Source organism: Micrasema longulum, unplaced genomic scaffold (genome assembly GCF_059751315.1).
Source record: "Micrasema longulum isolate JH-2025_06_02 unplaced genomic scaffold, ASM5975131v1 h1tg002148l, whole genome shotgun sequence".
Classification (NCBI taxonomy): Eukaryota; Metazoa; Arthropoda; class Insecta; order Trichoptera; family Brachycentridae; genus Micrasema; species Micrasema longulum.
This window is the reverse complement of record NW_028279313.1, coordinates 274,814-297,821: the sequence shown is the minus strand read 5'-3', so window position 1 is coordinate 297,821 and position 23,008 is coordinate 274,814. Positions and strand designations below refer to the sequence as shown.

Genomic DNA, 23,008 nt, shown 5'->3' with positions numbered 1-23,008 from the left:
AAAACAGTATTTTTGCGACGTTTTAACTTTTAATAAACGAAAGCAGTAACAAAATTTAATTTTATACCTAGTGATAATTCGGTATATAATATAAACCTACCTATCATATCTATTAGAACACGCCATATTATACCTATTAATGTTTTTTTAAAAATATTTTAATGACCTACTTATTTCAAGAAATAAATTTAAAAATAGTACAATATATAATATTTCAGTTGTTCAATTTTAAAACAAGCTGCTGTAAAAAAGATCAAACATCATATAAATAAAACGTTACGCGCGTATAGCAAATAAACTTCTTTGTTACTAAGTTAACAAGTATTCCACATACAAAATAACCCAGAGAAACTATTAAATAATTACACAATTCTTAGATTACGAATAAACACTAAGTATAAGATTAATCTTATATAAGTATTGAATATTAATAATTATTATCCGGAAACGGCGGCGATATTTTTTTAAGGTTATCGATTTTTATTTTCGCAAGTAGATATTAATAAATGTTTATAACATTTGAATCAATAAAATTGTATAATGATCAATGTTTATAACACTTTAAACTTCAATATTCCTAAACATAATTAAAAACTACGTATGTACTGTATGTAGTAAAATAAAAGGTACGCATCCAATAATTAATGCGGATGCGGCTTTTCTCAAGTAAACGGATTTTCCGTGGATGTGAAACTCAGTTACAATTTACGAAACTTACGCTATGAACTATGAACGCAGAAATCACAACGTACTGAAAAAATGATCGGCTGAAGTGAAGTCACAAAATGACAGCAATAAATAATATATGGTCATTCTAAGTTTTTTTATTTTACCATGCGCTATGGGAAGAATATTAGGTATATTTTTATAAATTGTCGTTGTTTTTAAATTTAATAAAAAACAATTTGTAGCTTGATTTGTATTTTATTTTATTTATTTAACTTTTAGTACATAATTTTAATTTTACATTGGCGGGCTTATTACCAAATGGCAATTTCTTCCAACCAACCTATAAAATAAAAGTTTTATTTTCATAATTAAAATTCTTAAACATATTCAATAGAAAATAAAAAAGCTAAAGATATATAAAATAGAAATCAAAATATAATATTATGTACCGGTATTGAAAAATACCATTTTAGAATTTCTAATTTAAAATTTAAAGAATACTAATAATTACAATAGGGGGTGGTACCGTGGCAATATCGCGGACTGACATTTCAAAAGTTCAAGGTTTGAATCCCGTTCTGTCACAACTTGATTCCTATTTTCTAGCACGTTTTGATTTACGACTAAAATAATACATTAAATTTTTTATTTGAAATGGGTACAAAAACTTGGTTAGATTTGTTGGTACTCAAAGTACCTTAATAAAAATATGATATTTAGGTAAATATTAACTGAGTACCTAACCGGCCTATCACAGGAAAGCAAATTTGCTTTTTATAGGTTACTGTGCCGTGCGTCGTTTGAATCCAGAAATAAGTCAATTTTCATCTAATTGACCGTGAAAATTCGTCTCGAAGAAATTCAGTAAATTATGTAAGTTGTTAAGCAAGTTCAAAATAATTGTGAATGAGGTTGAAAAATAGTTTTTTTCCTTAAATTACCAACGGTATTGTTGTACCAACATTGTATAAAGTAAATCAAAATTCAATAAAAGAAAATTGCCATAACTGACGTCGTAGGAAATTCATTGTGCAATTATAAACCCCGCTGTTTTGAAAGCGTTCAATCGATCCCAGTGGATTTCAATTATATTATAATTCATTAGTCAGTAACAATCCATCTCAAAACACACCTTTTATTGTAAAAATTCAAACATTATCTTTATAAAGAATGAAAAATATCGCTCCAATCATTAATTTTTGTTTACTTTACAATATTAATTATTACTCTACCGACTCTTTACTGTCGGAAAATTAAAAAAAAAGTTTAAAATAAAGTATGTGAAAGAATCTGAGGAAACGTTTTGCATTTATTTTAAAGCTGAATTAATTATTACGTCAGTATTTATTTGAAGCTCGAAGATTACATTTTGAGGGAGAAAATATGATACTCAGGATGACTATTAACATTTGGATTGCCCTCTACTATAATTGATGGAATTTCGTTTCTTTCATTTTCTACTCGGTATTCGACAGATTTAATTAAACATCGTATACCTCGAGGTCCTATATAATTAAACGCTAAATTTAAATTGCGTAAATGATAATTTCCCTTGCAAAAAATATTTAAATCAAGAAAAAAAAGTTCAGAGTAACGAAAAGGGTATTCTTTTTCTTCCAAGGATTTTTCAATTATTTCGTCAATCAATAGTTCTTCACAAGTGTTTAGAACAAGCGGTGTTATTATTTTTCTTTCACTGTAACAAAAAAATAATGATGATTCATTTCCAAAGGTATCTACAGATTTTTTTTCGGCATTATTAGATAGTATAATATTGACGTATTTTTCAAATAAATCATTGTTTTCGATTAAAGTTTTATAACCGACTTCTTTTTTCCAAGCTATTTCTTCTTCAGTCAAACAAAAACATCTTAGGGATTTAGCTATATGACAGCAGCCGTCGTCTTTTATTACGTTGTTAGCGAGGTCAAGAGTTATAAGGTGCCTGTTAGATCGAAGAGCTTCGGATAAGTAAATAGCTCCCGAATTTGTAATCACGTTTGATGATAAATTTAGTATTTGCAAATGCTGAGCTGCTGGTTTAGGATATGAGAGCTCTTTGGCAATTAGTTTTACGCCACAATCATTTATGCGACAGTTTATAAGAGATAGTTTTTGCAATGATTTTGTTTCCAAAAGTAGGCTTGTACAGTTTAATTCCGGCATGTGACAATTATCCAGGCACAGTTCGGTTATACTTGTAATCAGGATAAGTTTATTCAATCCATGTATAGCGTTTGCTGAAGCTCTGCACATGGATATTTCCAATATGCGCAGATGTTTTTGGTTCCTCATAGAATCTATCAAAGCCAGAGTAAGTAAAATACTTAGATCGATGTTTTCCAAAAATAAACCAAAAAGATTTTTTTCCTGGTCTGTTTTCAAGTAATATGCATTAATGATAGGGGGGTTACAAAAACAGGAACATTTAACTTCTTTCTTTTTGAACGATGAAATCTCTGGTTTTCTGTATCTTTTAAATATATTACGCTTAGTATGCTTGTTTTTTATCTTAGCGTGTTTTATATCACGCGCAGTTGAAATATTTATGTTTTCAATGGGTTGAAAGTCATCAAATCCATAATTTGTATCATGCAAACATGCGTTTTCTGCAAATAACACAGCAATCTATGGGTTGGTATTAATAATTGGCAATAAATTGTATTTAACTTGTTGAAATCTAACCTTTATGAAACTCTCGAACTGCAGGGAAATCATTACACCTGTATTTGCAACACATTGAAGGAAAACATATTCCAAAGTTTGTGTAATTCATCTCGTTTATTATAAAAACAAATAATTTTGAAAATGTAAAATACTTAATTTGCCTATATAATAACGTTACAATAGAAAACTGACTGCAAAAACTAGTAATAGTTCTACAAATAATAGTTAATAATAGTTATCTCTGACTGCAAAGATATTTACAACTACAGAAAATGTCACTTTTATATTCAAATAAAGAAAAATATTAAGGAATTCAGCATACCAACCTACTTACGCAAATAAAATAATTAAGTACCTACCAGATATGTACCAACCTTACTTTATCCAATTCGTTTAAATTTTTTGTTGCTCAGTGGGTAAGTTCCAGTGCATTAAACACATATTTTGGTTTATATGTGGAGCTACCTACAAAAACTATATAACGCAGTGAAATAGGCTCTCCTCTCTTTTGCTCTTGCATTGCTTCCCGAAACAAGAGTCGTGTTTATCGGTTCCTCCAGTACCTGATTTAAATTTTAATCTTCCAAGAATAAATCCTTACAGAAAATCAACGCCTTTCATTACAGTTCAGAGCTACGGTAGAAGAAAGAATCGTTACATTATAATATATACCATGTACCTAGTACCTATATACGTATGTACGTCATATGTACGTATCATTTAAAAAAAATATTTTTAATAGCAAATTAAACAATTTAGCATTATAACAAATAAAATAAAATAAAATTTTATATTTGAAGCACGTAATAATCTTTATATATATATAATTCTTCAGTAAGTGTTATGTCACTGAACTCCCCCTAAACGGCTTAATCGATTTACGTGCAGTTTTCAAGGAAATGTAGATCTTTGCGCTACGCGTGTTCGTAGACATTTTCAATCGAATATGTAAAAAAAAAGTTAGATGCATAATTTTTTTTTCAGTGACCTACCAGGGTTGCATTCGACGAGAATGCAGGTACAAAAAAATGAAAGGATGTTGTTTTTTGTGTTTAAAAAAGTTTGTTTTTGAATTCAACATTCGCTTTTTATGGATCCCAATCAGATTGTTTACTAACATTCCCTATAATTTCTTCCCATTTATTTCTTTTAACTGGATTTTTGGTAACACTAAAATAATATTAACTGACATTCAATACATTTTTGAAAATCGTATTCATGAATTAAGTGAACCCGTGTTGGTGAGAAGAGCTAAGTTTGACATTTGCAAAAATAATTATTTTTTTGAAAATAAATTATTTTATGTTTTGAAATTCAACCATAAATAAGTACCTAGGTACCTACTTAAATTCAATATTTGAATATTAATAATTTATTATTTAGGAATTCAATCATTAACAAGTACCTAATTATCAATGAAAAGTCTTTTTCCAAGGTAATAGCAGGCAAGCCAACGTTCGGGCAGGACAACGTCTGTCGGTTCCGCTAGTACATTATAAAATTAAAATAATGGCATTTAGATTTTAACCACTCATTCCTTGTATTATTGACCTATTTAGAAGCTACACAAGCTTCCTTATCAAGGTTTAATTTAGTAATAAATATTGACCTATTTTATAATTTTATCATTGTCTACTGAATACTAAGAGTGCAAATAAAACATTTGTAATTCTTTACTTATTTTATTGAAAAAAATTTTAAATATAAAAATTATAAATTTTGAATTTCAACCCCCTCACCCCTTACTCCATTCAACAAACACAAAATACTACATGACGCAAAGACTTGACTTATCACCTCTACATGCATTAAATTTAGAACATTGTTAAAATTATAAAATAAGATAATATTAATTACTAAATTAAACCTTGATAAGGAAGCTTCTGTAGCGAAACCGATCAGTTATATAATAAATTTTAAGTGGTTAGAAACGAAAGGTTTTAATTTTAATTATAAAATCAAATAAAGTAAATTCGCATAAAATCAATTTCAACGATCAATTGCGAGTTTTAATTTCAATTTTATTTATTTATTACACATAACAAAATGGAATATCTTAATTCATACATATAGAAATAATAAAAGTAGAAAGGTAAAATTAGGTATATATAAAAATAACACATAGGTAAACATAATATCCAGAGAATAACAAGCTAAAAAAGTTAGAGAATCTTGTAACGAAAAACTCCCTCAGCGACGTGAAAAATGTCAATGTCCAAAGTAATGTTATTCGACATAGAGATAGCCCTTCCAACAGGCATAACTATTGGCAGGTTGATCCTGTATTTTGGAATGTAAAACAGTCTGTGCTGACGCTGTCTAAAGTAATTATCCGGAACATAAAAGCTAATGCTCCATATAATTTCAGGGTTGTCAATAATACCGCGCAACAATTGAAAGAAGTGCGTAGTTAAATACACATTCCTTCTGGTCTTCAAACTGCTGTAATCAAGCATACCCTGGAGGAACTCAGTGAGATAAAGCCATGGACAATATCCGCACTCTCTCATCTAGAGAAACCGATGAAATGTCTTCTGAACCCTCTCCACAATAAGAGAGTATTTTAACTCACACGGTCCCCAAATCATCGAGCCACTCTCAAGTCTACTTCGCACCGAGTTATAAAAAAATCTCAGTACTCGTTTATTACCAAAAACCCTGGCAATACGCAGGACGAATCCTAACATCTTTAACGAACTACTACAAGCTGTTTCGATCTGATCATGAAATGTCAGGGAACGCACAAAAGTAATGCCCAGATCCGAAAAAAGTTTCTATAAATTTCAGTTAACTGATTGGAATTAGATCAACAGTGAAAAAATCAGCGTATAACCAGAAACCTTCACTAGGCATTTGTTTAAAATAAAAACAAAGTACATTTCGCACAGTGAGAAAAATAGGCAAATAAAATAACACCCCTTAAAATGGAGTTAAATATATTACGTAGGTACGCCGCGCCGTTCACACGCCCAGAGAAACAATAGAAAATTTATAAACATAAAAGATTTTTTCTCTCAAATACAAGTAAAAGCTACATTGTTGGTTAGGCACCCTTAAAATAAACCCAGTGAGCTAAGCCTGTGGTTTCTTTTGTGCCAAAATTAATACATTAAGAACTCTATAGAGATTGTTCGTAATGAATTTTCCTATTGTCAAGTGGGAAATACAATGGAGCGGAGAAAGCTGACGAGGAGAAATTAAAAATGAAATATTCAATTACTGTCTGCCAATGTCCTGAGGCGTGTTTCATTGTGTGGCAGTCTCCGAAGCAGGCTGCAATATTTCAAACATGCATAATGTGAAACGGCGTCTGCTGGAGGAGGGGATAAGTCTTGGATGTTGACATAAGTTTTATCAATAATACTATATTTACGTACACAGGTTTGTTTGTTTTTTTCCAAATTAAAAAATGGGCACCAAAAGCAAAAAATGCGGTAAAGGTTATAAGTCAATCGAGAGTTTTTTTTTGCTCTACAAGATATTGTGTTAGCTTTTACGTTACATTTAGTATTTTATTTAATCCCAGGCCTTCAAAACGGAATATTAAGTAGACGAAAGTGAGCATTTTCGACACCCCTATTGTTTGCTTTCAATCGAGGAATATAGCTGCCAAAGCTGATCATGATATTTGTGCAGTGTACGGTGTACGGTGTACGGAATATGCCATGAATTATCGAATATTTTTTGTATTTCTTTTGTTGTGTTCTCTTGTTCACTTCATTTGGTAAAAAAATAAAAAAGCTTATTTAAACACCTAATATTTTACAAAGACCAAAGAAAAGGCAATGAAATACAGCTTTTTCAAATCTTAATTTTAATTTGTATTATGTAGTTACATGCAATACTTAACATATGTATATCTTAGTACCTTAGGCGGCCTTCGTGGTGTAGTGGTCAAGACGCTTGACTCACAGATGGAAGGTTCCGGTTCGATTCCCGGAGAGAACACAAAAATTTAATGTGATTTCTTAATCTTTGGTGTTCTGTGATGTAATTCACCACTGTAATTGGGCCTCTTGGCCTGTTGTGGTGCAAAAAATAAATAATGAAAATAATGAATAAATAATAATAATAATACCTCATGATTTTAACCTTGTATTTTCCTTCTCATGATCGCTGATAATATAGAATATAAGTTTTTAATGAAAAAAAATTGCTGTAAGTTGTTGATTTATAATGTATCATAATTTTTAATCTGCTTTTGTAAATAATATTATACTTTATAATATAAATATGTCTGTAAATGAGTTTTTTTCAAAAACTCTTTGGGAATACAATATGAAATTACGTATAATATGTTTTCAACTTCAATAATAATAAAATAATAACAAAATAGTAATAAATAAGATATATGTAGTGATTTTACGCAAAGTAAATATTTAGTTTTATGTTATTATTTTATTACGAATACATTGTGAAATTAAAAGTGACCTTTTTTCAGATCCGCACATCGCAAAAACAATTTTTTAGATTTAGGGAAAGGATTGAAAAAATAAAATATTTGTTTACAAAAGATTCGCGTTATTTAAAATTATTTATAAGTCTGTCATTCACAATTTTTTAATTTTCTTTTATTTATAAATCATATGGCGCAAAGTATTTTACAAGTATAATACGTTGAATTACATTCCCAGGAGTTACAACAACTCAATTTGGGATATAAATAATATTAACATTTAGAAAATAACTCATAATAAGAACAACAAAGAAACAAAGCAAGTTTAGCACCTTTATAACTAAATACAGCAAAACAATATATATGCCAAAAACCCTTTCTTACACAAGCAGAAAAAAATATATAAAAAGGCTTTTAAGAATAAAAAAAATAGTGAATCTACTAAGGAAGATAAGGTCATTAACATCACATGCCATGCTGATGATGCTGCCATAGTGATGATGAGAACATATCCATCTCAGTTAGTAAACATCTGGATGCCTAAGAAATGTTGTATGGTACAATGAACACATGATTATTGAAAACATAATTTGGATATACAAAACGTATGTCAGACCAAATCATGGTGTATACATCACAGGTGAGGATAGATAGAGAGAAAATAAAAAAATACAAAACTAAGTAGAAAAACTAAATAGAAAAACTAAATAGAAAACCAAATAACTGCTCAGAACGTCAGAGATTTATTTTATTTATTTTTTCATTTTATTTTATTCAGAAAACATACAGTCATACATAATAAGTATTAAAAACAACATTTTTTTAACATAAAAAAACCAATTAAAATTTCATAAATTATGCAAAAGATATTAACATTAAATGTGACAAAAAAATAAAAAATAAATAAGAATTTCAAGTGAGAAAAGAATAATTGTTGACATTTGCGTTTTCCATCGAGGTAATAAATGAAAATACCGAATGTACACTCCAAGCCATTCACGCACATATAAAACACACACAAACATATACATTACATGCGGCACATATATAAACCACTCAAGATGCACATTTAGCAACTATCCCAAATAATCGACCCCGTGAAGAAATTTTCTGTACAAATGCAACGTGCAGTTAAAAATGTCTACATCAATACTAAGTTCATTATAATTTCTACGGGTACGTCTAATTAATGAATTCGAGGTATAATTGTTTTTAAAAGTTGGTACATAAAAAAGGGAATTTAATCTAGTATAGCGAAGAGGACAACGGAAACCAATATTTTGTTAAAGATACGGCGAATCAACTATATTATTGAGAATTTTGAAAAGAAAAATTAAATCACATGTAAGGCGCCTTTTTTGTAGTGATTCTATATTAAAATTGATCAAAGATGCGCAGTAATCATTTTCAATGTTGCCAAAACGATATTCCAGGCTTCTTATAAATTTCTTTTGAATGTTTTAAATTTGATTAATATATACATTATACTGAGGGGACCATACTAATGAAGCGAATTCGAGTTGACTTCGCACGTAAGTTTGAATGTATTTGGTGATGAGAATGGCTCGGAGATTCGTAAGATAAACCCTAGAAGTCCATACGCCTTATCTACTATTGTATTTATGTGATCTCTAAATAAAAGCTTATCATCCATCAGTACACCCAAATCTCTCGCTTTCATTGAACGATTGACAATTTTCCCAGATAGTTTGAAGTCAAATAGTATAATTTTTTTCTTTCGAGTAAATGACATGACAAGACATTTATCAGAATTCAATAATAACTGATTGTCCTTGCAATAGCAACAGATGAAAGTAATAAAGGCAATCGCAGGGAAACCCAAAAGAGGCAGAATCCAGATTCAAGAAGTTAGACGGAATTGCGATACCCAGTGCATAGTTAATAGATTATGGAAAGATCACGTCAATAATTCCATTAATGGACTGCTCCAAAATCCCCTTTACCATTGCCCACGAATTGATTTTCCAAATTCTGATGGCGATAGAGTATGCTAGTTCATTGGCTTATTAGTAAACCGGAAAACAATTCCGATCGGGCAAACCAGAACCGTCGACACCCTTCCACCATTTGTTCTACAACAGCTCGTACAGAGTAACCTTTTTTAAATAAAATAATAAAAATACGTATATTTCATATTTGATTTATTCGACAGTTTTAAAATGTACAAAGGTTCATTGTTTCAGGTCCCGACTAGCTGAGAAATTTTTGTGTTTAAGCAGGACCTTCTTTTTTACATGTGTTTTTTTTCATTAAATTATGCTTGAATAATTCAAAGAATATAACAATGATACCAAGAAATACAAAATAAATATCAATTAGAAAACACTTTAAAAATAAACAGAATGTAACTTTATTTTTTTTACATGTGTTTATAAATGCATCTACGACATAGTTTCATAAATGTATTCTAGATTAAGTATACCCACGCACAGGCCATGCCTATGTGGGTTTTTTTGTTTTTTTTAAAAAATAAACTGATATATTATGTAATATGCAAACAAAAAAATTGCAAATAAATCAATAATACCGATAATAATAAAAATTTAAGCATAAATGATAAAAAAAAAGGAAACAGAAACGTAAATATTGATAATAAGAAAATTAAAACAAATATAAATAATATGTAGTTTCATTCCACTTTTATTTATAATTTTTATCTGTGACAGGGTTTCGTCGTGACCGATATCGTCAAACTGGTCTGACTGACCCAGTCTGATGATGTCGGTCACGACAAAACCCGGTCACTGGTAAAAAATATAAATAAAAGTGGAATGAAACTATATTACGCGTATTTTTTTTTATTAATTATAATTAAAATGCTGTTTACTGAAACTTTCGATGTTATTTTGCCAGTCTCAAAGATCCCTTTGTAAAATATTGTAACTTAACTAAAAATGGTGAAAACATCCCAATGAAACATTTTTTGGATTTTGATTTCAACAATTTTTTTTTACTTGTCGAGTTTTGCCGACTGTTCGTTCAACCACGAGCCAATAGAAAAGCAATTCATCTGAAAATTGAATCTTACATATTTATGTATGTACACTTCTTAGTAAATGCTTTGATAGTTGGAACAACTCACGTCGGAGACAATATACAATAGAGACCCACGTTATACTTTATAATATTCAGCAATAGTTCATATTTCTACTTCAAAGACTTCAACATTGTTCCAAGAACTCAAAATTGGCTGTAAGTTTTGTTAAATTTTAACAAAGGCAAAAAATACCTTGTTTATTTATTTTTATTTAACACTTTATATACATATTATACAACATATATACTATATACATATAAGGGCGGGCATTATGTGTCAAAATTTCTTCCTACCTACCCAAACCGTTCAGTTTGAGAAAAGTACATGGACATATTAAATGTATTGATTTTGCACAAAATTAAAAACAAAGATTAACTAAAAATTTAAAAAATATTAATATACTATGAAGAGAGGAAAAGGGATAGGAAGGAAAGAAGAAGGATAAAATAACAACTTAAATATTTATATAGTGACATTTTAATCTTGACTTAAATGTAAATAAAGAAGGGGTAGATATCTAACATTAGTGGGTAGATTATTCCGCAATCGAGCAGGTACTACTGTGAAAGAGGAGGCAACAAAATTAGAGTGATGAAAATGTATTAAAAGGATTCTTTCGTTACTAGAACGAAGATATAGTCCGTGTTGTGATAGAGGTTCGAAGAGTTCTCTCAGAAAAATAAGCGAAGTAGGATTATTCAAAATATTGTGAAGAAGTGAAGCCAGTGTAGTTGCGTGCGATATTCGGTTTACTTATTGTTATAAAATTCTAATGCTTCAATATTATTTATATGATTCTATGATGTTATATTATAATATTCCACGTGTATTTTTTTCAAATACAGTATTTCATATAGTCCACTCCCGTCTAATATAGTAATAAAGATCAATCCACTCTCATTCCGCAAAAGACTTCACTTATTACCTCAATGTATTTAGATATAATATTTAGTAGTAATAAGACTTTTAAAAATAAACTACGATAAAACATTGATTAGTAAAGTATACCATGATAATGAAGTTTATGTAGCTTCGGAACCGGTCGGTAAATAATATTTTAAAAAGCGGTCAGTAACAAAGATGTTTTAATTTAATTTTAAACAGAATTTCAGTGTTTTAAATAAGGCAAGATCGAAGTGAAATATTGATTTGACAAGTGGTTTTTCCATGCAATATTTCACAGTTTCTAAACTAGCGTCTGAAACGCAAGACAGATGTATGTTATAATGTTTGCTGGAACGCTATAATGAGAAAGTTCAGTGCTACGGTGAATTAAAAAAAAAATCTTTCTTAAACGTGGTAAAAATTAAAGCGATTAATTGTGTGGAAAAAATTCTCGAAAATGTGTGAAAAAACCAACAAACAATTTTATAAAAATTGACTGCTTTGGAACGTCACAGGTTTTTGCGACTACGTGTTTGCAATAGCCAATAAATTAAAGCTTTATGTTATTGTGGCAACCGGCAACAGATTTCCGGTGTCGGTGTAGCCATGTTTGGATACAAATTAGAATTGTATTGATTCACCTTTTAAATCACAGAAACAAAAACAAACTGTTTGTCTTTCTGACAAACTAATCAGATTAATTTTAACGATGACGTAGAATCCCCGCAAGTCATTGGTTTGTACAATAAACGTCAGTTGAACCCATATTCTTTTGAATATTTTTATTTATTTAAACCCATTACCAAAAGTTAACAATGTATAGATCGCGCCAAACTAATAATAAAAGTTTATCGGCACGTTTCCAATTAAAATTAAAAAAAAAACAGGGTTACAAAAAATCAAGTAAACACAAAAAATAAAACCATTATACGAAGTTTAAAATCAATAGTAGGAATTGTTCAAAAAAAGAGAAATAATAATTTTAAAACTTTGAAGTCTTGGTTTTTGATTCGGTAACTAATGATTTACACTATTTTCCTTCCCAACTGATGAATATATGATCGAGTCTTTTTCTATTAAAAAGTACTCAGGTTCTTGTTTGGTGGTGATTAATAGCGGGTATTGTAATTTCTTCCTTATCTAGATTTCATTTTACTTGCATTATTTTCATTATACATTTCAAAGCTTGTAATTATTATTTGCTTCTTGTTAGTTATGTTTCACCGTTCAAATGTGTGTTTTTACCACTCATCGACTACTCGTGACGTCGCGAACTTCGAAATTTTGGTCGGGATTTTCAAAATTACAAAATTTAAAAGAATAATAACGATGATGATACGAGATATAAAAATAAATAGAAAAAATTGTCTGAGTCAATTAACAAATAAAAAAAGTAAAACCAGTGATATTCTTTATCGTAATACTAATTTACTTAAATTTACAGGGGACGAGCATTACCCGTACCCATATCTATGTCTATTCTAGGCTTTTCCCTTGTCTTCCTTCTTCAACTCCTGTTTACAAAATAACAAAGGTAAATTTTGGATCTGAGAATGTGTCTCATACGTTTTCCTTACCGGATTTTTATTAAATATAATACAATGACGGACCCTTGCACTCCTTAGATTCACATTATTGTCCGCTAATTTGCACACTTGGCTCATATCTCATTGTTTCTGACCTATTTCTGACCGAAATTCGCCCGTAGTTCACACGTGAGCGCTGCGAAAATAAATAAACGACGGCGTTTACTACGAGAATATTTTATTTTGAGGGCCATTTTCAACGAGTTGTAAATAACTCACTATTAGAAAATGGGAATCAAGTTTGGGTAGAGTGGGATTCCATGGGATATGATCCGTGAGTCTGAGACATTAGCCATGAAACCACGACCCGTCCGAAGTTAAAGGATGCACTAAATAATACATTTTTTTTTTCTGCCTGCCATTTTCAGCAGAATTTTTCACGTGCGACACGGAGCGACACGTTCACGTGAAGAAAATCGCTATCGTCACAAGGGCCTCGATTATGATAGGAAGATAAAGATGTCATACCTTCACCTTGACGGTATAGTTGAAGATAAATTCTCTCTAGCGATTACGAAGATACACTACCGACCCCCCCCCCCCCCCCCTTCAAGTTTTGGGTAGGTACATCGATATCAAATAAGGGGAAGCGTACGTCACAGTACACAGTCTAGAACCCCTCGATGCGTTTATCAACGCATTAATAGTATTAAAAATTTTGTTCCATTGAGTAATTTTTCCTTTAATTATGATTTTTTTTTAATTTTTAATCGTTTTGAAGTTGGTACTTTTTTTCTTAAATGCCTATTAAAATAATGAGAGAGAAATAAGTTAATTTTAAAGTCGAATTAAATTCTGACAAAACTACCAGTTTCGGAAACGAGTGGCTAGACTAACTAGATGCTGCCCTATTAACATACAGCAGCATCCAGCCGTAAAATGTTACCAATGTATATATAAAAAAAAAGAGTTTTTAGATTATTTCCGCCTGTTTTACTATCTTCCAGAGTGTACGTATCGAAATGTAAAAGGAGCCGAATTTGGAGTCACTCGGTAGATTAATACGGACGACATAAAGCATATCGTCTTGGCAAGTGTAAAAACCATGTTCAAGCGAGCATTTTTTGCTTACGCTGGGATTTATTGGATTTTATAATCGCTTTGAAGTGGGCACTTTCTATCACAGAAGCCTCTTTAAAATATAAATGAGAACTGTTTGAAATGTTAATGAAGTAAGGAACGTAGACTAATTTTTGCGGTCATTCATCTGTTCGTTTCGATTATATTATGTCGATATGGCAAGAAGGTAGAACATACCGAGGAAGATACAGATAATACAGAAGTTAAGTATACCGTCTCGATATATATAGATGAAGATAGCATTCACAATCGAGGCAAAGGTCCTGTCCGTACGTGTTCACACAAGGGCAATGCGGCCGCGCGCGGTGGTGAGGGCAATGACTGCTTTGCGGAGATAGCCTGCCGGGGCCATAAGACATACGCGGTGGAAAAACACCTTTTTAAATAAATATTCCATGTCGACATTGCTGGGACAGCAAACCGAGGACCTTATGCACGTAAAGTGGGCTAATCATTACGCCGTGAGAGATAAAAAAAAATGGTACAAAAAGTAATTAAGTATCCTTAACTAATGAACTATCTTTGCGTTAAATAATTATTAATGAAAAACTTCTTCGCAAAAGTAATAAATACCACAAATAAGTCGTTTAATCCCGTACTTTATGAGCTAATAAAATTGATCAAAAGCACTAAAAGAATAATAGTAATAATTAAGACGTCAGATAATATTTTATCTTATAAGGGTTGATATGACACGAAGACAGGCAGGCAACATTGAACATTATTTAAACTTTTTCTCATTAAAATTATATTAAAAATGTGGGCTGTGTAAGACTAACCTCAGTACATATTTTTATCCATGTATATAAAATGCAATGTTCGTATGTGTGTCCTCGATATACTAAATAACTACTGGACCGATTTATGCGCGGTTTTTTAGTAAATTGTAGATCTTTGCCATAAGCATATTTAAATCAAAATCAAAACGTATTATGGTGTAATAAGTAATATGTAGGTACTTATCTAATAAACAACAATAAAAAAATAAAAAAATCGAAATAAAAAATAAAAAATGTGTAAATAGTACAGTACCAATTCCACCATATAAAACAAAACTTATTTAATTGTACTACAACAATGTAAAGATAACTTACAAGATATGTATGATGTATTAATGAAAAAAAAAATAACTAAACTTTTCCTAAAAAATTAAACCAAAGCACAAAACAAAAATAAATAAAAAAAACCAACTTGTAAGGAAAAAGAGGAAAAAAAATTGAATGTTTTTTTGCATCAGTGAGATAAAATAATAAATAATATCTTTTACTATGTCCTTATGGTGATCTCAGCATTTCCAGCCATAGCTCGAACAGATGCAGAGAAATTTATTTTAAACTTTTTCCGACTTAATTATATGCACATTGTAAAAAGATGCCATATTGATGAGTTACATTCTAAGTTACCCTTAACTTAGGCAGTAAACAATGTTTTAAGGGAGTGGATGGAATTATCACTTTGTTGATCCGGAATATAAAACAAGAGTTTCCCACACTCACAATACTAGATTAAAAACTAAGAGCTCCCTGATCGTTCCCCAAATTACAAAATTACTTCGGAGAGCGAACATTAAATTGCGTTATTCCAAGATTTTTCAATGATCTCCCACAAACCATCATTATCATGAAAGATCTTCAAATGAAAAAAAAAAGAGCTGAAGAAATATCTTTTCAATACTTTATAGGGCCTGTTAATAAATAAATTTGTATAATATAAATAAAATAATGCATATAAAACCTGTTATTAAAAAAAAAATGTGTCCCACCGAAAAGTCTTTGGACTTGGTGGGTAACAAATTGTTATATGTATTTTAAATTATTAAATAAACGTTGCTCTGCAGCACTGAAACTGACAAAAAAAGAATTTTTTTTATTTTTTATTAAGGCAGCAATACTATACAGACCACATAATATATAACCTTATCCCAGATTCGTGGAAGTTTAGTGGTAATGACTTAGGATTTAGGTATGCGTGGTATATTTGTTATTTATTTTTTGATATGGAAGTGCGGCACACATAAGCATATTATTATGTGTGCTCTAATAATAATAGTAAAATAATTTTTGTTATTTACATTGTATTTATAAAAACCATTTTTTTTTCTGTCGTAAAACGGGGAAGCTATCCCCAGTCAAGCTGTTCAGTTTAAAAAAACATGAGAAAAAAATCCATAACAGAAATGAAAGAAATTCCATAAATTAACATCTCATTGAAATAATATACACGTATTTTTTATTTTAGAAAATTGGTTAAAATTTAAAATGTTTGTAGTAAGTACGTTTTTTTTAAATACTTAACACAATAATTATTATTTTGATAGGTTGTACATATACGTGTAGTTATTTTAAAAGAACACATTGAAATATTACATTCAATCTAAATTTTTCAGTAAATAAATATGGCAAATTGATTCAATAACAAAAAAAATCTGGGTTCATGACGTGACTAATGTCATGCCCCTAAATGAATTAAGTATATTAGTGTAACACTTAATACTTAACATCAAAGCACCTGGCTCCTTATATTGTGAGAAAATTTTATCTTTTCTTGCTTCGTTACTTCTTCGTTATGTTTATTTGTTGAACTTAAAGTTCCATATAATGTTCCATTAAGCGGTTATTGGTCTTTTGAAACGACGAAGGAAGCGTCGAATCATCGATCTGGACAGTCAACAAACACGACTGTCATCTCGGTAATCGAGTGATGGAGTTTCGGATGTTTACAGAGTTGTAATTTAACGAACTTGGATTCATTTTATTTTTTATTTTATTATTTGAAATTTATTTATTTATTTACCCTTACGGATAAGAAAAACTCATTTGACCAAATAATCTATCGTTAATGTTAATATTTTTAACATCTTTTGTAAAGGTTGTCCGAGTCTCTCTTATCATTTAGTATGATTTCATCATCGCTCCCTTTCTGCACTTAATGGTGCATAGGGCACTGCATTGATACACCAATTGTAGCGTATCTTGATCATTTTTGTAACATGTAGGTAAGATGATCAGTCTTACGCTTTAGGTACCAGTCCAGGGACTATGAAATATTCTAGTGTGAAAACACCCTTTTAAATTAATATTTTACATCAACCATGTCGGGAATCGAACCCGAGACCTCTTGCATGGCAGGCTTACGCGCTGACTATTACACCACGAGGCCGACAAATGATTTACTCATAATAAATTATTATTATTATAACATTTTTACCCCCCAAAAATATCAACTACATTTTTTATCCGTGGTGTTTGTATCTTGTATTTACATACAAAATACGCAAGATAAAAGTATTATCTACGGCCACGAGAGCAGTTTAAAAAAGCACAGCAGGGCTGGTATTCTGAATGGAATTGCGCGCGAAGAGATCGCCCTGTTAGTACGTAAATACGCTTTAAAAATGCGTTTTATACGCGCGCTTTTGCGTTCAGAATACCACTCCTGCAATGAATTTCGTATGATATTGTGAATAAAAGTCAATAAAGTATCAAAAAATACACAAAAGATCAATAAATACATCCCCACTTAAAGAAAAACATTATTACAAAAGTACATTATGTAACTTGAAATTTTTCATTTATTTCCAAATTGATAATGTAATGAAATTAACTAATGATAACAGAGATATTATTTTTCACATTACTTACGGTTGCAGAAGAAAACAAAATTGAAAATTCGCCTGGAATATTTATGCCATACATTAGTTTGAACTCGAAAATGCAACATGAAAGCCTTCGATGTTATTAAAAGCCTTTGAACTGATATTTTCATTCATTAACTGCTGCTAATTGAAACCGTTGGAGTTGGGAAAAGGTTAAGTAATTGATTATAGTAGAGTATTTTATTGATACGGTTTATTTTTTAGTTCATTTAGAAGTTATTACAACATTAATTGGGGTTATGACATTTCACACTTTTTAATTATAATTTTTCATAAAATTCTTTAATTTTTAACAATACGTCGACTGGTTTCGACCTTACATCAAGACATATTGTAATTTAAAATTACTCACGTCACTGTTTACACTATAAAATATTGAAAGAAAAGAAAAGAAGAATGATAAAAATAAGAAAAAAGAAAATAGTATGAACGATAACCGGAATTTAAAAAAAAGAGGAATTGAAGTTAAATTAAATTTATTATTTATTAAGGTATGATTTTGCATCTGGGCGGGTAAACAATACAGCTCTGACTGAAAAAGAACCAGAACCCTGGATGAGCGTTTTCAACTCTATGGATACTCATATAGAGTCAAAATAAGTCCACCTTATTGTGTGGTGGTTAGGGCATTCGCCTACCATTGTGGTCCTGGGTTTGCTTCCTGGCAGGGTGGATTAAAATATTGGTTTTCACTCTTGGGTGGCATACGAGTCTACAAAGGATACAAGACTTGATATACATATTTCTCTTATTTATTTAAAAAAAATAGTTTTGTGATAATAGAACTAACATTTTCATACCGGATTTGGAAAGCAAAATTAATTTGTATAAATATGCTGGATTTTAATAAAAAAAATATTTATAAGAATAATTATACCTACAAATGACAATACCACATTAAATTTGTTTTACTGTGTAAAAAGAGAACGAGAATATTTATAACAAGGATGACAGAGGCTCTATTCTGTGGCCGGTGTTTGTGTGAGACAAAAACACGATAGAGAACGCTAGTTAATTGACAGGCGTATTTATGAGCTTTAATTTATTTTGGTATAACAGACCTAAAATATATTATAATTTGTATAAATTAAAGGATATGATTTGTTTATATTTACTGTCATTTTTTTCTTACATTACATAACATACAAACATAAAATAAAAAATAAGAAATAAATAAGAAAAAAAATCTTGAATTGGAAATGTAATTTTATAATCTGAATGACTCCCTAGGCCGCCCTAGGGGGTGAAATCCAGTCTTTTGCCTACAAACATTTCGACGAACTCAAAATATTGAATGTATCTATGTTTTTTTTCAAATGTCTGAACTTCAGAATATTCTATCTTTTGCTTGAGGTGACACGATGATACATCACTGCGCGTAAAAGATTTTTTGAGCTCACCTTTTTGAGAGTCAAATGTGTTTCTACACTGAAATATTTCAATGTTCCTGAATTAGCACCTGAAGCGTAAGATTGATCACCTTACTTTCAATGTAACAAAAATGATCTTGATACGCTGCAATCAGAGTGCTAATAGAGGGACCTATGCATCAATAAGTGCGGATAGGAGAATAACGATAAAGTTTTTTCTTAATAGCTTAAATTATTTCTAATCAAAAAACAAGGGTCTTTCTATATGTTTTTCACATTCTGAAAATATTTTTTTTTCTGGAAATTGAATTACTTTATAAAATCCATTTTTAATAAACCGGAAATTCAATTGAATTGAACTCTAGCTTTCATTGCCCTTTAACTGTGAGTTTGTCAAACTTGTGTGGAAGGCAAATGTAGGATATTTTTATTATTCCTTAAGACCATATCGTGAACAAACCATGACTCGGGTTGTGGTCCTGTGGCTAGTATTGCAGACTCACGGATCAGAGGTCCGAGGTCCCCACTCTACCTCGACTTGATTCCTATTTTCCAATAATTCGTAATTTACAACTCGTTAAAAATGCCCCCGAAATTATAATATTGCTTAATAACATTGCTTTAAAAAAATGCAAAAGAGAATCTTTTTTCAAAACACGATATTCGTCCCACATTACGTTTTGGGCTTAAAACATAAATTAAAGCCAGTATCGAGACACATAGATTACCTGAAAAAAGCTCACCAAAACATGCTAAAACCGGCTTAAATAAATATCAAAGTCTTATCGTTATTACAAAACACGATATTTTGTCTATTGCCCTCTAGTTATAATAATTTATATTGGATGTTAATGAAATATATATATATTTTTAAAACAATACCTAAATTCTGAATTAGAATAACTTCAGACTTAGTTGTAAGGTGTAATTTTTTAAAACAAAAAATGGGTTACGCGAATCACAAAAAACCTCTCTTGAAAATGTTTGCTTCAATCAAATGTCGAGTTTTGAAAAAAAAAACGGTCCTCAAATACATGAATATGATTGGTAGCAAAAACTGTAATTATTCACTTGTATACACCATTTACAAAACTTTATTTCCAGTACGGTATTTAGTGAGCATAGGTTTAAGAACATCAATTTGGATTATCATCATTAAAAAAAAATAATTAAATCCACCGACGCCCTTTATTATTAAATACATAAAACAGTCTTCTTTTAGCTGTTATTTGGTCCTTCGAACCGGATCACACTCTGGTTACTGGCCTGCACTTGCTGCCTGGAAACATATAAAAATCATGCGGTTAGCGGAAACACCTATTATTCTCCTGATCGGAATAGATAGATAGAAGAGTCAAACTAAAGATAGAATAACGTAACGGTTAACATAATAAACTTATAGATTATTACGTTATCCATTGATTACATTGTCCCTTGAGGCCTTTTTGGTTTCATCGATTTTTGGTACTGTTTGTGCAAAATATATTATGATATTTACAAGTTCGCTCTACCAAAAAAATACGTGAACGATACGAAAATCTCTTCTTATAAGCTCTGGCAAACTCTAATCCAAATAGTGTTAGTGCGGCTCTAGGCCAGGAGTCTCCAAAGTATATACCAAGAGCTGGAATTTGCAGGAATAAAACAACTATATACATTTGTAGTTTTGGATCAATTTTGATTGTGTCCAATATCATAAAAGGCTTAGATAAGATTCTCATCTTAGATTTGTAAATATTTTAATAAATTTCATTTAACATAATTTTTTTTTTAAGAATACTAAATTATAACTTAAGTGTAAGTATTATTTTATTTTTCAAACTTTTTGTACATAATGTTAATTGTACATTCAAATGTCAATTTCTTCCAACTAACCAATAAAATAAAAGAGGTAAACAATGAACTGATAAGTGTTAAAATTTTACACGGAGGTATATAGGAGCGTTAGGACTATGAAGTACATTGAACATAAGTGAAAGGGAGCGGTAGTCTCTCTGCTGTCTAATTTTGAGCCATTTCAGTTGCCTACGATAGTAAAAAATGTGGTCATATTTCTTAAGACCAAAAATATACCTTATGCATGTATTCTGAAGTCCTTCAAGTTTATCGAGTTGCTCACAGCTTAAATCAGTCATGGAAACATCAGCGTAATCTAAAATGGGTAGTAGTAATGATTTTACGATTATAACAACATTATAAATATGGCACTCCATATGTAAACCAAATGCAGCTTATTTAGATCATCTGTTACATGATGATAAGACAATCAGTTCTACGTTTCAGATGCCAGTTCGGTAACAATGAAATATTGCAGTTTAAACAACCTTCAAAATCAATATTTCACGATCACCCTGCCAGAAGTTGAACCCAGGACCTCAAGAATGATAGACGAACGCGTCACTGCTACAATACTAGGCGGACTTATCTTAACACTTAACAATATACATTTTTGAAATTACATTTGAGAATAAACAAAGAAGACTAACTTAAAAAACAAAGATAATTAACAAATATTCAGACAGTTTTAAAAACAAGGTATTTATGTACATCTATATTATTTATATAACAAAAAAAAACAATGAAAATAACAAAAACCTAACATAAGCTATACACTTGTGGAGCAGTTGATTCAATATTGGTATGGGCGAATGGGACAATCCATTTTACTTCTACCTAGCTCTACTATCCATTTTTTATAGCCCTTTTAAACATTTTTTCGTTACTAATTGTTTTAATAGATAGTGGAAGTAGGTTATGGATATAATATATAAATAGTAGGGTCTGCCATTCAATAATATGAATTCACTTAATTATACTTAAATAAAGCGATGACGGTTTAAAGTATATATGGAATAAATATACTTTATATTGAAATAAAATAAATATGTAGAAAACAAGGAGATAGTAGGAACGAAAAGAAAAATATTGATGTGGAGTGGTGAAGGATGAATGAAGGAAAGTTGGGTGGAAAACTGCATTTGATTTAATGATCAAAAGTAAGAAAAGAGACAAAACGTCTATTCTCTGTTATTCTGAATCAAGCTTATTAATTCTTTTCTCTACCTATTATATGGAGTGTTAAACGTATCAAGATTATTAAAATATGTGTTAATATTTCACATGTACGTTTTAGATAGTGTTGTTTTGTTTTAATAATAAAATAAATATTATTAATTATTTAAAAATTAATTGTTGTTTATTTCAATCACATTTAGATTTCTTGTCATAAAAATAATTTAAAAAATGCATTCGTAGTTTGGTTGTGATTTAGGCTTTTTGAGGCAGTTAAAAAAGTTTGCGGATCCCTCTACCGCTCTCGGCGGTATTATGGCGGGCGGGATAGCTATCCTTACAGAGATATATATATACGATGTTGTTGGGCGGATGGCCATTGGATGGAGGATGGAGTGGTATCAGGAGAGATAGGGTAAGAGGATGGCGGATAATCCTCACGGCGAATGAAAAGACTAAACTCACATTATCGCGAGTAGCGTGGAATCAATTCAGTTCACGAGTCTAGTCGGTATAGCAGTTTACTGCATTATCGTACTATCTTGTAAGGGCGTAAAAGCGGAGTCTATCGTTACAGGAGATTATAGTTTTAGATGAATATTTACCTAATAATACCCATCTTAATAAAAT

The 23,008-nt window shown here is 30.5% G+C and overlaps 1 protein-coding gene across 1 annotated transcript; it reads right to left on the bottom strand.

Annotated features, from left to right (window-relative positions):
• Positions 1-1,293: 1,293 nt before the first annotated feature.
• LOC148272921 (uncharacterized) lies at positions 1,294-3,542 on the bottom strand. Its single transcript, XM_088239395.1, has 2 exons — positions 3,355-3,542; positions 1,294-3,278 (listed from the first exon to the last, which is right to left on the bottom strand). Exons 1-2 carry the CDS (start codon positions 3,443-3,445, stop codon positions 2,032-2,034), a joined length of 1,338 nt encoding a protein of 445 aa, XP_088095521.1. The 5' UTR covers positions 3,446-3,542; the 3' UTR covers positions 1,294-2,031.
• Between the last annotated feature and the right edge of the window lie 19,466 nt (positions 3,543-23,008).